The sequence below is a fragment of the Copidosoma floridanum genome, unplaced genomic scaffold (assembly GCF_036245765.1).
Source record: "Copidosoma floridanum isolate Cflo_tuat_1 unplaced genomic scaffold, Cflo_Japanese_pri ptg000020l, whole genome shotgun sequence".
In the NCBI taxonomy this organism is placed as follows: Eukaryota; Metazoa; Arthropoda; class Insecta; order Hymenoptera; family Encyrtidae; genus Copidosoma; species Copidosoma floridanum.
In genome coordinates, this window is record NW_028321897.1 from 22,425,721 (window position 1) to 22,440,478 (window position 14,758).

General features: G+C 30.3%; 1 protein-coding gene across 3 annotated transcripts in view; it reads left to right on the plus strand.

Annotated features, from left to right (window-relative positions):
• The window catches only part of Hel89B (histone acetyltransferase 1), a 779,777-nt gene that overhangs the window by 555,936 nt on the left and 209,083 nt on the right, over positions 1–14,758 (plus strand). For all 3 annotated transcript variants that reach the window (XM_089593764.1, XM_089593765.1, XM_089593766.1), the window contains one exon: positions 3,503–3,857. In XM_089593764.1, coding sequence (XP_089449890.1) covers positions 3,503–3,857 — 355 coding nt within the window. The remainder of the gene's footprint in view (positions 1–3,502; positions 3,858–14,758) is intronic.

Below are 14,758 nucleotides of genomic sequence, written 5' to 3' on the forward strand. Positions count from 1 at the left end.
GGGTAACTTGATTGATACGTAAAGCTGATTTATTAAGGGCTACATTACGTGACAATTCAAGGCATTTAAGTGATTTTTTGGCTATTCTTGACCTATGGTATTGCTCCAGTAACTTTACTCTTGTAGCTATGTCAGCTACCTTGTTTTTATTATCAAGCGTATGATCTGTTTTGGATAAATTTTTAAGATATAAAAGAAAATAATAATGAAACATAAAAATAAAAAATAAAATAATACAAAAAAATAAAAATTAAGATTCGGCAAAACATACTTGAAATAAAACAAAAAACTTAGTATCCCACAAGGAATGCCGATTTTTTACGTTCGAACTTTTAAGTGAATGGTGGAACTCGTTGATTTATTTTACAAACAATTTAATTTAATTCTTATTCATCCGGAACAAGCTGTCAAACTGTCCAAAGGCCTTATTTTCTCTAACTAACAGTATACTTTTCTTTAAAATTCTTTCAAATCGTTGACTTGGCGTTGTTATGTTAGGTTTTACTGCATGGTATAAATGGCGTAGTATTAATGTATCATACGCTGAGCTAACATTGACCTACTGCTTAAAGTTCTATCTTATGTATTATGCAGTAGTAGCGTATCTTATTTGTCTCGTTATATCAAGTACATATTCGTTCTTGTAAAGGTCTGTGTCAGACGTTGTCTGTTTAATTTTTGCTTAGTATTCCATTCATACATCAAAGCTAAAATTATGATTGTATAAACTAGAATTCTTGAATTTTGGAATGTTTGAATCAGGAATATAAATTAAACTAAGAACCAAATTATATCTTATCTGATGGTTAAATAAGTTTGGTGAAGCTGGAAATAATCAGTTTTCAGAAACAATGTTAATTATAAAGTCTAAAGTTCACGTTTACAGTGTTTAAACAATTTGCAGTTCTTCTTAAATGAACTTACTTCTATAATAGTTGTTTATCTGCTGATTTCGTGCACGTAGTCACAAGATCTTACAAGCTTGAGCACAACAATAATTCTTATCCTTCACGAGAGTACTCGTGGTGATAATAATCATGAGGTTCACGATTTTAACGTTAGAACCTGAGTCCACGGCCCTTTTTTTATTGTTCCTTCTCGATTCATTTTTAAGGTAAGTCCACTGGGGCCTTGTTGTTCGAGATTTTTTTACATAGCTTTGTCCCCGAAGTAACTCTTACATTTTCTTGAAATGCACGCTTACACGTAACTTAATAACCCAACTAGGTCTGAAATTTTCTTAAAAAACGCAACAGAATTTTTATTTTGAACCTTTAAAGTCACTTTAGAATACTTTATTAAAGAGAAAAGGCAAATACTGGTATGTGCAAAAAGTTTTTAAACTCTGGCGTTTAGGAAGAAAACGTCCAGTTGGGGTCTGAACGACTAATGAGAGCTTAACCCAGTTACTCTCCATTCACATGAGCACAGTCGTGGCGTTATACTTTTACAGTAATTAATGGTTAAAACTGCTGATCTCTTAGATTTTACTGTAGGTATAAGATATTGTCGAAATTGTGTACGATATTTCTTGAGGATATACATAATAAAGAATATTGAATTTTTTGATTGTGCTCATTCTTGGATATGGTAGTGCGAATTGACGTTGTAAGATAAGATCTTTTGAAGATTGTTTGAAGAGTGTACGCGTAGCATGACGGCAGTTTATTTTAAAAGGAGTAAGCTATACTTCATGCCATTGCAGAAGCAGATGTAGAGCTCGATGTTAAAAGGTCGCTGAGTATTCGCTTCTTACAAGTTTAGAACAAAGCTCTATGTTTCGAAGTAATACATATTGCGTACATGGTATGGAATATCTCACTGTTACTCTTGGTGGCTTGGAACTGTCTTATTCATTATGATAGTGTTTTTCTACTCAATTACTTACAAACAACACATTTTTTTTCTTAAATTGACAACAGCTTATTGTTAAGCTTATCTTATTGCGGAAACGCTGCAATTTTTGTCATTTTTTTCTTAATAAGATTGCACACAAAGTCATTGGTATAGCATCAATTGGATTTTAATATTACCTACTTGTTTTTATGTCTAAAAGTTTATCTTTAAAATATTGTAGCTTATTTATGCTTTAGACAAACTTTTTTCTACAGTAATCAATAATTGTGTCTCTAACAATAACTTGTATGTTACTTTTTGATAATTCATCGAAATATGTGAGATTTTGTCAATCTTACTCGTGACAAAAGGAATTTTTTTTGTATAAGTTTCTGCAATGTCAGAAGTATTGTATTAAATATACATCAATCTGCGTAACTCTTTTGTAAATAATAAGAATATAAATATATTTCAGCCTAGCGATTACAAGTTGATGTTTTATACTCAATGGATATAATTACTTTTAGTTATAAATGGTATTTTATAACAAACTACTAACACGAAACTTAAAGTAACTAAATTTAGGTATAAGACAGTGCAAAACTTGAAAACTTTTAAAACTTAAAAACTTAATTTACAGCGTAAATTAAATTGTAAAGTATATCTGTACTCATTGCCTCTTTTATCTACAAGGCTGCATTCGAGCTACTGTGCTTTGAGTACGCTTCTCACAACCCGGAGCTGTACGTCCTTCTTAAAATTGAGTACAACCTTGAAGTAATCTTAGAACTTATAGTCACAGCATCATTAGTTTTTTGTCAGAGTTTTATAGTCATTCCTTATTGAAGTGCCACAAGTAATTCGAGCCAGTCTTGCTTGAATGCCAAAAAATGTGCACCACTTCAACATCTACTAATTTTTTCTATCCAAACGGGTTTGCTACATTGCTACAAAGTTACTGTGTTTATATCTTTATTTGATAGATTTTGTGCGTTTGATTTTGATTGAAGCGCGTATAAGCAATAAGTTTCATTTTTTAAGTATCTGCTTACTAATTAGTGTGTAATAAAAATTTTTAAATAATTGCACATAAATGACGAGGACTTGTGTAGTATTTTCATCACAATTTTTCTCAACTGTTGAATCATAATGATATGCTTAGAGAAAGTTTTAAAGAGATTGAAGTATTTAAAGAGAAATGACTTAAAGGATTTAGTCAGTTGTCTTAAAGATGCCTTATTTCAACAGATAAGATAAAAAATTGTTACAGCTTAGTTTGCCTTGTAAAAACATATTTCTGAAATGAATTTAGTCTCAATTGTGTCTCAATACTCAAAAGCAAAGTTAATAATTGTAAAAAAATTATAACTGATACTTTGTTGCTTGCGCACCCTACTTCTTTAATAAATTATTTAAATAAGTATACATTATTGATTTAATAGATACATGTACAAAATCCTTCTAAGTGCAACGAATCTTACAGTTTCAGAATTTTATACTAAATATATTACTTCAACAAATTACTTTTGTTCTATGATTTGATTTTTTTTTGGTATTGGACTACAGAAAATAATTAAAAACGTATTATCATCAAGAGAAAGTTTAATCTAATTTTTTTCAACTAACCTAATAATAAATTTGGTGCTCATACAAATTCACTTTTCAGATTAGTGGTAGCAAGCTATGACATTGTCCGAAGGGATATAGATTTTTTTCAAGCAATTCAATGGAACTACTGTGTATTAGATGAAGGACATATAATCAAAAATGGAAAAACGAAAAATGCTAAAGCAATAAAAAAACTACACGCTCATCACAGGTTAATTCTTTCTGGTACTCCAATACAGAACAATGTCTTAGAACTTTGGTCACTCTTTGATTTTCTTATGCCTGGATTTCTTGGTAGTGAAAAACAATTTTCTCTTAAGTACTCAAAACCAATCTTAGCTTCTAGAGAACCTAAAGCTAGTGCAAAGGAGCAGGAAGCTGGTGCCTTAGCTATGGAGGCTCTTCACAGACAAGTAATTTTATTTTATACTGTATATTAAAATAATTATGTTTTAATTTTTTTTTTTTTAATGCAGTCGATTACTGTTAAAGAAGTAAAACGATGGTCATCGTGAATCTATTATCTGTAGCTTATTCTGCAGTACCCTACATAACATCGTACATTAGCTTTTGCTGTAACCTCTATTATACAACCGTTTAACGTGTACTTAAATGTGACCTTTTGTTTATAAGAAAAATTCATGTACGTTACAAGGTAATGCAATCTATCGCAGGTAGAGAACATAGTATTCTCAACTGGCAGTCTAAGTCTTTTTTTGTACGTCACTACATTCAGACATGCAAGGATAGAGCTAAATAAAGATTATAGTTGTAATAAGTTACTCTTTATAGAATATCCTTTCATTCCTATGAAATTTTTTTTTTATATCTTTTTTTTATAACTAATAAAAATCATTTCAAGCATGCAAAAATCCAATGATGATATGATCTGCTCATAAATCACGCGCAGGAATCCAGATAATCTATGCGCAAAGATTCTTAGCAAATATATACAACCGATATTGTTCAGAGAAATAGCGTACATTACGCTGGCGAATCGGCTATAACAGTCACTCACAAGCAAGGAAACATATTCTTCTCCAGCGAGCCTGGGATGCAAAAATCTGCTACATACTCAGATCTGAAAGTCTCTCGCAAATCAGTATACACTGCGTGTATTACTAATACTAATTGATGTCTACTTCGATCTTCAGTACTCGATCTCTTATGGCGTGATAACGATGTACCCACAAGTACTTGAGACACTAGGGATACCGTTAACGTTTCTCAGGGGAAGCATCTTGGTTGATGAATTTAGTAGTGCTTGAGACACCTAAAGGGCCTTGAGAATGACCTAATCCTACGTGACTTTTCGTGATAAGTATATGGTCTATCGCTAACATTCCATGGCTGTGCTAATACTTTGCCCTAGTCTAACCACTTGTCTGTAGAAGATAATTTAAGTGCAAAAGAATTAGGAATTATTTTGTTTTATACACAAAGATATTTGTAGTCTGTGTGGTGTGCACAAAATCTGCAAGTGCCTGTCATAGACATCATAAAGATGATTAAATAAAATTTCTACTGTTGAAAATTTATTAAATATGTATTTTAGAAAAACAAATGTGTACTGAATTGTATAATAACTAATTATTCATGTAACATGAATTTTTTAAGTTCCTTTAATGTAACTCATAAATATTTTAGAAAAATACTTTGTTTTATATAAATTTATATATATATTCTTAACAGTATGGTGTTTCATCACCGCGATTTAAATAGTACTACTTACTGTTTCATAAATTTTTATATAATAAAAAAAAACTTTACCTCTCAAAAATCAATAAATGAACTATACAATAGTCATTATTATAATTTTTTCTTAAATCTGTCTAGAAGAAAATGAATAAACTTTTTATTGTCTTATGAAATGATACTTAATTTATTATGATTCCAGAAGCAACGATGGAACTTTTGTTAGGAAATGCAAATATAGCGTGTTTTTCACAAATTCATTTGGTTCTACAACCATAGAAGACTGACTACTTTAAATACTTGAAAAATACATAAGTAAAGTATTGTCTCTTACATCCACTGTAAATATGCTGCCTTACAAATATCTCGTTTTCCTCAAGTACACTATTGACACCAAAAGTTTTAACAATTACTTCAAAGAAAAACTTATCATGCCTTCACATCGAATCGAAGAAAAACTTAACTTTTCAAAATATAAATAAATGGTTGAATCATCTATTGACAGTGTTAATCATTTCATAGTACAGAGTAATGCTGTTTACATTAAGAAAAGCGTGCAGAACTTATTTGTGACGTACTTAATAATAAAATAGACTTAAAAATTGCAAAGGGCTATTGGAATCGCAAAGGTTGCGTAACTCGTGTGATATGTAAAGGGCTATTTAAATCCTAAAAGGTTGTATGACTCCTGCGAAAATCTGTATTAATTTGTTTTACACTTTCATTGGTTGTTATATGGTAAAAGCCTCTGGACACTATATTTTCGTGGACATAACGGTACCTTGGGTACTTTTTTCTAACTTTATTTCTCTTTTGAAGCTTGATACTTTCTTTTAAAAGTGCAAAAACACACATATATTCTTACTAAAATCGTGTTTTTTTATCTATATATAGTCGAAAAAGAAAGGAGTTTGTACAGGTTAAATGTGCGTTCAGCACCTTTCAAGGAATATATATATATATATATATATATATATATATATATATATATATGGTGAGAGCCACGTAATCTTTTATAATCTTAACAGGTCGATGTCCATAAATAAAAGACGGTGGGTGTATGAAGGAGGAAAGGATAAATTTTTTTTTTGTTTAAAAAAATGGATGAATTATTTTAATTCTTTTTCTTAGGGCCTGTAGTAGGCTATGGACTAGTAAGTGGGCTGTTAACTTACTATACTTGAATAACTACACAATATTTTTTTTCAATGTGTGCGTTTGTGTCTGTATGTGTGTGTATGTCTCCATGAAAATCTGGCAATAATGCTAGAAAATTTGTACGCACAACAGACTTTAACACATATCTTAAATGTACAAAAAATAACGTGATTTTTTTTGTATTATTACTGGCCAATAACGTGAAAGAAAAGGTCACGAAAAGAGAGATTAGTTGATTACTGTAACTAAGTTTATTAATACCAAGGTCACAATCACAAAATAGTTTTCTTGTAAAGTTAAAATTGATGTATGAATCAAAATAAATAATCACAAATGCAGAAATAGAAAGAAAAACAAAGAGATTTGACTCGACTTATAACACTATCTATTATGCCATGGAAATATAGTCTGTATGGCAAGAGCCTTATCAATACATCCACATTTTAAAAATATTATAAGTAATGATTATCTGTAATCAGCACTGGATTTCGACTTGTAGGGCCCTCGGGAACAATTGATGTGGGCGCCCGTATGTAAGGGATTTAAAAAAAGAATAAATGGGTATAACATAAATTATTAACAAATATTATTCTTTTTATTTGCTCTTGCATAAAAATAAACTGTGACTAAAATTTAACAATGATTAAATTGTTTAAAAATAATATTAATGTATCAACAGTTCCGTGCGCACTTATCGAGACAAATACACACACTTTCATTTATATAAAGCACTTTCTAGCTTTTTTCTCTGCAAAACGCTTGATAATATCATTTATGTTAAGCTTGAGCATAATGTCACGTTGAATAATGATAAAAGTAAAATAAATAAATCTTTTTTGGCTCATGGACATTCGTAATGAATTATTTATGAGATCGAGTTTGGTAAAAGATTTCTCATATGTACAATTGCTGATCAATAATGTTCGATAAATACGTAATACTATCTTGGTATAAGTCAGTGTATTTAACTTCTTGCCTTATCAGTTATGAATACATGGTTTGCTCTCTACTTACTTTAGTCGTGGTTGACTCAAATTTTACTAATTAAGCTCAGAATTCTTCCAAAAGGAGAAATTCTGTCTCTAATTTCTTATCCAGATCATCTTTATAAATGCTTAAAAATCTTTGTACATTCTCCGATATTTCATGTTCACTCAAAACCAGTAAATCTTAATCAAAATCCGAATCTGAATTCGACTTTTTCATAGGCTACAATCCTTTGATCTAAAACAGTGACGAACGTATCGATTTAGGGCAGGAATTCAAGTATCCTAAATTTTTCCGATGTCAAGAATTAAACCTCCGGCGCTTTTCCATAGTCTCATAGATTTAGTCAAACATTTCTCCGGTGTATGCGATCCTTTTTGAATTGAGTAATGTTTCCCAATTTCTCAACCAGTTTCTTATAATGATTAGATAAATCTCTTTTGCTTGATATGTAATTTGTTAAGGACTTAACAAATAATCGTCTTATTCAGATTATCAAGAATATCGTCCTAAAAGACTTCCATAATTCCAGTTTCTCATAAATGCAGTTTTTTTATATAATCTTTCAACTTTGCTTTGTGTCCTCATGTCATATTCATTACTGTCTCCTATGACGAGCAGAACTTCCAAAAATGACGGACAACTCCTAACGAGCGATTTATAAGCTTTATCACGAGTCGACCATCAAATGCAATCAGATCTTTTGGGGACCATAAGTCTTTTATCACCTTTTTATTTGCTTTCAACGTATCCAAAAGTAATTTCTGACTTACATCAGATTCTGAGATGAAAACATAATATGCTTGTGAAGTGATGAAAGAATCGGTTGAATAGGGCGATGCATTTGAAGCTCCTTTTCTTGTAAGATTCAATGAGTGACCAGTACATAGAACCCATACGGCCAAATTATTATTTTTCTCTAGCAAAGGTAGTACTCCATTGAATCAACCACTTATCGTCGAAGCATTAACATACGATTGACTTGGTGTATCTTTAATATCAAGGGTAGTTTTACGAAAAAAATTAGTTAAACTTTAAAATATTTCTATTGCCTTGTGGCCCAAGTTTTCTAAAAACCGTATGAATCTCTCAACTGGCTTCCCAATTTTAACATATCGAATATATACATATGTTTGGTTTTTATGATTTCGATCTTTTGTTCCACCAATGGATGCAGAATAAGTTTTTGAGACCTTTATTCGTCTTATAATTTCTTTATGTACTACTTTTCCGATTTTTTCTATAAGTTCTTCGTAAGTACTAGATAAAAGATAAATTACATGTCCACTACCACAATTACCATACTTGTATAAGTGTTTCTTTAAGAAAGGGTTATATTTACTTAGCAATTCAATTATACCTAAAAATTACCGTTATCTGGACCTCCTAGCGTCTTAGTTTTTCTTCGATAGACCAGTCCTCGCTCACTCAGGAACATTATTACATCTACAATGCGTTTGAAAACCTTATGCCAATAGAGAACAGAATCGTTGATTTGCGTTTCAAGTTCGTAATCAATTCGTCTGTTCAGATTTTTCAACTTATTAAAATTTATAATCGATTTCAAGTGTGTTTGCAAAGTCTTATGTCTTACCAAGTGGTCCTGAGCATGTTTCTAATCACAATAACTATCCTAAGCAAACGGGCTTTTATTTGATTAATTGAAAAGTGTATGCAAAAAAATAATATAACTGTCCAGTAGCCAAAGAAAAGCAAAGCCATAAACATTTTAAATTTTCACCAGATTTTGTGATGCATGAAAAATAACTTATGTTGTGTTTTCTAATCTTTTCTCCATCTTTCTATCCTTCTTATTTGGCATTTTATAAGTTACTACTTTATGCATATTGAATGCTTGAACTATAATTCTCTACCCAATATGTAATTTTTTTTGTCGTTTTTAAAGGCAACAACCCGAAATTGTGTGTCAAACCCATATCTTGCTCATTTGTTCATTTTCAACATACAATTAAAAAAAATAACCTTGTATTCCTGACGGATTCGACATTTCGATAGGCCATGCCGTAACATTATGGGACTCCGAGAGATGATTAAATCATCAATATCAGGCGTGACTCCGTGCGACTCCACGTGCGAGTCTGCGTGATTTGTGTGCGGAGTTGAGAGATGAAAACCCCTTGTGTTATGCGCAAACTAATAAAATGCAATTTTATAGTCTCGCGATGTTTCCGAAAATTGAATGGTTTTCGAAACATGCCGTATATCTTCTGTTGCACATGTCAATCGCTAAGCCGACCTAACCGACCTAACCGAACCGAAGAAAAAAAGTGAATACACTTACGTTCAGCACTATATAAATTTCTGGACTTAAACTTTTAAGGAAAGATGTAGATAGCAGATCATTTTTAATACTTTCTTGCAAAGTATGAGGAGCAGAAGAAAACGTTTTGCTTAATTGATTAACAGTTTTTAGTGACAATACTGTTTTCTCTAGAATTGAACTTTTATTTTTGCACATTCGATTCAGGAGAAGACCTTGTATTTTGATCTTTCGTAGTCTTCGATTCAAATGTTAATTAATTTCTGATAAAAAAATAGCTGGTCATTCGTCGTGACTTTGGTAAAATGTTGTCTTCTTTTTTTTAATTCTTCTGCTTATTTACGTTTAGCAGAACCACTTACATAATCACGATTTTTTTTATGTCGTTCGATTTCTCCACTTATCTATCTTTTCTACACTGTAGCGCAGACAACTGTCAGACTGAGATTAGTAGCAGAAGTGGCAGCCCGGTTTTTCTTGACTGCAGCTCTCGCGACGAAGCAATTTCTTTATAGGCAGGTAGCAGAACTTCGCGAAGCAGGTAAATTTCTTGCATAAACAAGTTCAATAAATTTAGGCTTCAGTGGGCTTCTTAAATGTATAATTTAAGTTTTATAATTGAATAAATATGTTAATATTATTATTAATATAAAAATATATATTTTATTCATTCAGTCATGAATGCACTGCCTATTATACATTAGTATACATAATTTGTCACTGTGTAAAAAAATTTATGCATTTTGCTGCTAGTAACTAACGGGGGGAGGTCATCAGATTAGCGCCAAAGATTCTTGTGACGTACATCATATTTCTTCCTACATAATATATTGATATTATAACATTAAATGATCAAAATAAGTGGTTTTCATCTATAGCATAACGCGATCTTAGGACTATAACAAAAACACTGTTAACTGGATTCCCATAAACTCAAGGTAATAATGGTGGTTTAATAACTGTACATAAGTTTGGCTACTTGATTAACACTTTTCTCAAGGGAATTTAGGTTAGTTTCATAAAAAAGATAAAAATAAAAAAAAGGTTTTAAAAACGCTCTTTATTTTGTGTGGGCCCGTGACTTGTGAGTGCCCTGAGGTCAGGGCCCCCCGGATCCATAAGTAAATCCGGCACTGTCTGTAATTTACATAGAACAAAGTAAGATAAAGTATACAATAAATTTCATTGTACAACGGATAATTAGCGATATTATTTGGAGTATAGCTTATGTCCTTCCTGAAATTCTTATCAATTATATTAACAGTGCTTATTTAATAAGCATAATCATATAACCATATAAGTGTGATAGAGAGAGAAAGAGAGAGAAAGAGAGAGAGCACAATAAGAATCACTTGGTCTAAAATCTTATCCTGGCTGTAACAGGGGACTAGTTCATATTCCATTACAGCCATGTTACAGTTGTTAGTTATGCAGCACTCAGCAGAAGTTGTAGTATCTGGGTATGTCAATATCAAATGTTTTCTGATGTATTGCTTAAAGATGGTCTGTATAGACCTAATATTGACTGTGGTATCTGTTAAGATAACAACTTTAAAAATTTTCTGGAAAATTAACTATTTTTTATACTATACGGCTAAAACTAGCAAGTAATACGTAAACTGTCTTAAGTACTAAAATTATCAAGTCCCTTCAGACCATTTGAATTGAATACCAAGTTGAAAACAATTTTTGGCACCAAAAAAAAAAAACTTTTTATTAAAGATAATATTCGTTTTTTTCAAAGAAATTTTGATTTATCAAAGAAATTTTATCGAATTCTTATTCGATTGTAAAGATTGTAAGTGGAGGCTAAAAAATGTATAAAATTTTATCATTATGAGCTTTTTAATACTTTTTTCACGAGTTAAAAATTTCAACAGATGTTAAACAACGTTTTTTGAATGACAATAAAATTAATGCCCTGCTTTTTCTCAATCAAAGTCTTTAAAAAATATGTTTTCTCTTTCATAATATTTTTCATCATATAGTAGAATAAGTGCATGATAGTTGTCGTCATTACTTATTAATACAACGATAACAATATATATTATAACAACAAGTGTATTAAACTTCTAATATTATACTAAACGCTACTCACGTTCGAACCTTAAAATGATGTAAGAATGTAGTGTGAACAAATGCAATATCATGCATATATTTATAATTTACAAAATGTTATACTATAACTGACTTTCTAAATTAAATTTTCCTGATCCTCCGGAAAAAGAATATCTGGAATTGAAATTTTATTGTTTTATTTGCAAATAGTATACAATTTTTTTTTTTTCGTGATTCACTTCGTCATTTTTTAAGTTGACCATGAAAGGAAATTAGCGAGCAATGAATATATTCTCCTATATTATATAGAAGTATGGATAAAAATAAGTCTCAACTTTCTTTTCCCCCCCCCCTGTCACATCAAACAGTTTTTTTTAAAGAAAGTTTTTCACGTCATCTTGCTGCAATTTTTAAGTATTTGAATGAATAAAAAAAGACACATCTTAGTGTGGTAGAGTATCTTTATTAAATTAATTTATGACCTTTCGCTAATCATTATTGGTTTCTTTAAACATCTAGTATGCAGATTCTTGATAAAATTATAGATGGTGATCTAAAATGAATGAGAGATTCTCTGAAAAGTAATAAGGACTTGCTTGTTTCTAAAGCAAACCAGGGCAATTCGATAGTGGTTCTGTACAGATAATATTAACTTTGTAAAATTTTAAGGATCTTATTTGATAAATTGTATACTTGTATCATTTGAAGTTGTTTCACTTTTTTTGAACTTATCTTTCGATTAAATAACGAAAGGAATATCTGATAAATAAAAATATCGTGACAAACACATCCCTATCTGTAAAATAGACTTTCTTTATGTCATTAACTTTTTGTTAAATTCGACTTTTTTAAATTCATTATGAACTTTATCATTTTTGTCTTAGTTGCCTGATATTTGTTCAAATGATGCAAAAGCAGTTAGAGGTTTTGATGCTCAGAATAATTGGCATCCATGTGTTCTACTATAAATGATATGTTGATCATATTTTTAAAGTTATTGACAGTACAAAAGTAAATGCTGTATGACTCTCTTTTAAAAATTTCAATGGGCATATTCAATTTACTGTAGAGTATGTAAAATAATAAAGCACTTCCCTTTTTAGATTTAATGATTTACAAATCGATCAATGGTCCATGTTAATTTGATTGGTATAAGAAATATTTAGCTTCTGATAGAACGCTCAATTCTTTTTCCCATATTTCAATATAAAAAAAAAAAAAATTGTCATTATTCTGATAGACAGATATAATCTCCAATATTATTTATTCTAATAAGGTTCCGTACAAAGAACTTTGATGCTGTCAGGAGACTATTGTCTCTTTATGGATACCCTGATTCATTTGTTACAAAAACGATAAGATCTAGATTGGCATACATTAACTATAACATGGGGGCAAACGGTTGATTGATACAGCAGTCATTTGCTTCTATTTCTTGATCTTTTGTTGTTTTTCCTTGCCATAAATATTTTTCTTTTAAAATCAAACGCATTTTTTCTAATAATGATTTCTCATACGTGTTTTCTTATAGAAGTAAGTTCATATCTATCATCAAATTGGGATAAGATGGATAACCTGGAAGTTTGACATTATGCGTAATCTATGAAATATCTTGCTCTTGCAAGAAGGCATATGTACGTCAGACGTCACGGTTGTTGGAAAAAATAATCCATGAAGATAAAAGAGAGGTTTTAAACAAAAAAATTGGTTTTGTGGTAGTTAGACATTCTATGTATTGTTCCCGTTCCTTTGATTTTGAGAAAGTTTCTATTTTAGATAGAGATGAGAATGACTTTTACAGAGAATTCCGCGAGCTATTAATCATTTTTGGTTTGATAATAACATAGATAGAAAAACTGATTTGTGTAACTTAAATCGTACGTATATTAGATTTCTCAACAATATTCATTGTTTTTTATAGTTAATTTATACTTAGATTTACATATTTCTATATTTGTATTTTATTTTACATATTCTCGAGTCCAAAGTTTTATACATAATTGATGCTTTTAACACGTTCCATATATGCTCTAGCGTATTGCTATACCTTTATTTTCCGATAGCTATACGTTTCTGTATGCCTTATGGTACTACTAGAACAAACTTATATTTTAGGACCTGCATGGTTTTGATTAATGCAACGCACCTTTTTTTTCTTATTGTGTTGTTATTCATATGCAAGTATGTCACATTCTTAAGACTAATATTATAACTTCAATAAATAGTGTTTTTTGAACTTAAAATCTAAAAATAATTTTTGACCCTTACTCAAGATCTTATACCACTTGCAATATAAGATTTTTCAATTGAATTGCTATTTAACTTAATAATAGTAAGTAAACCTTGAATTGCGTTGTTTTTTGTTCTCTGTTTAACAAACTATTATTTAATTTATGTATTTTGTATTTCTGTTAAATCTTCAAAGTGACCAATAATGATTGCCAAAATGTCGTAAATCAATTTAATGAAAATGCTCCACCACACTAAGACGTTTCTTTTTCTCATTTATTTGAGCACATAATTATTTGTTTGTTTTCGTGTATTTTTCAATTGAAACCAGCTTCCTTCGCATTCCAACGTTCCTCCTCAGCTTTCCTTCGCTTCTTCTCTGCTCTCGTTCCACTTTCTCATCATTAAGGTAATCTTTTTCTAATCCATCATTATCATCTCTGAAAGACAATTTTAAGATTCATTGAAGGCTCGACAGAAATGAAGGAATCATGTTACTAAATTGAATAAAACATTATAGCTTGTAGAACGAAGATAATATACATGTACCTACATATGACCCATATAATACTGTACATATAATACCTTCATAATGTAATGATTCAGGGGGGTTAGTACAAACATGATTGTTACTGTTTTTTTTGGTAAATGAATTTTTTTTAGTATTTTAATAATAAGCTTATAGTTTTAGCTAAGTTTAAAGGTTACAGCTAAAATTTGTTTAAGTAATAGAAAGAATTATTTAATAGACAGTCATATTTTTACTTAATACTACAAATATTTATTTGTCAAACGTGACTCATGTTAATATAAGCTCCATTACAACATTTATATCGTGGATAAACTAAATTATTATGTGTAGTAGAGTTCAAAATATTAAAATATATTTATTATGAAAGGAAAGTT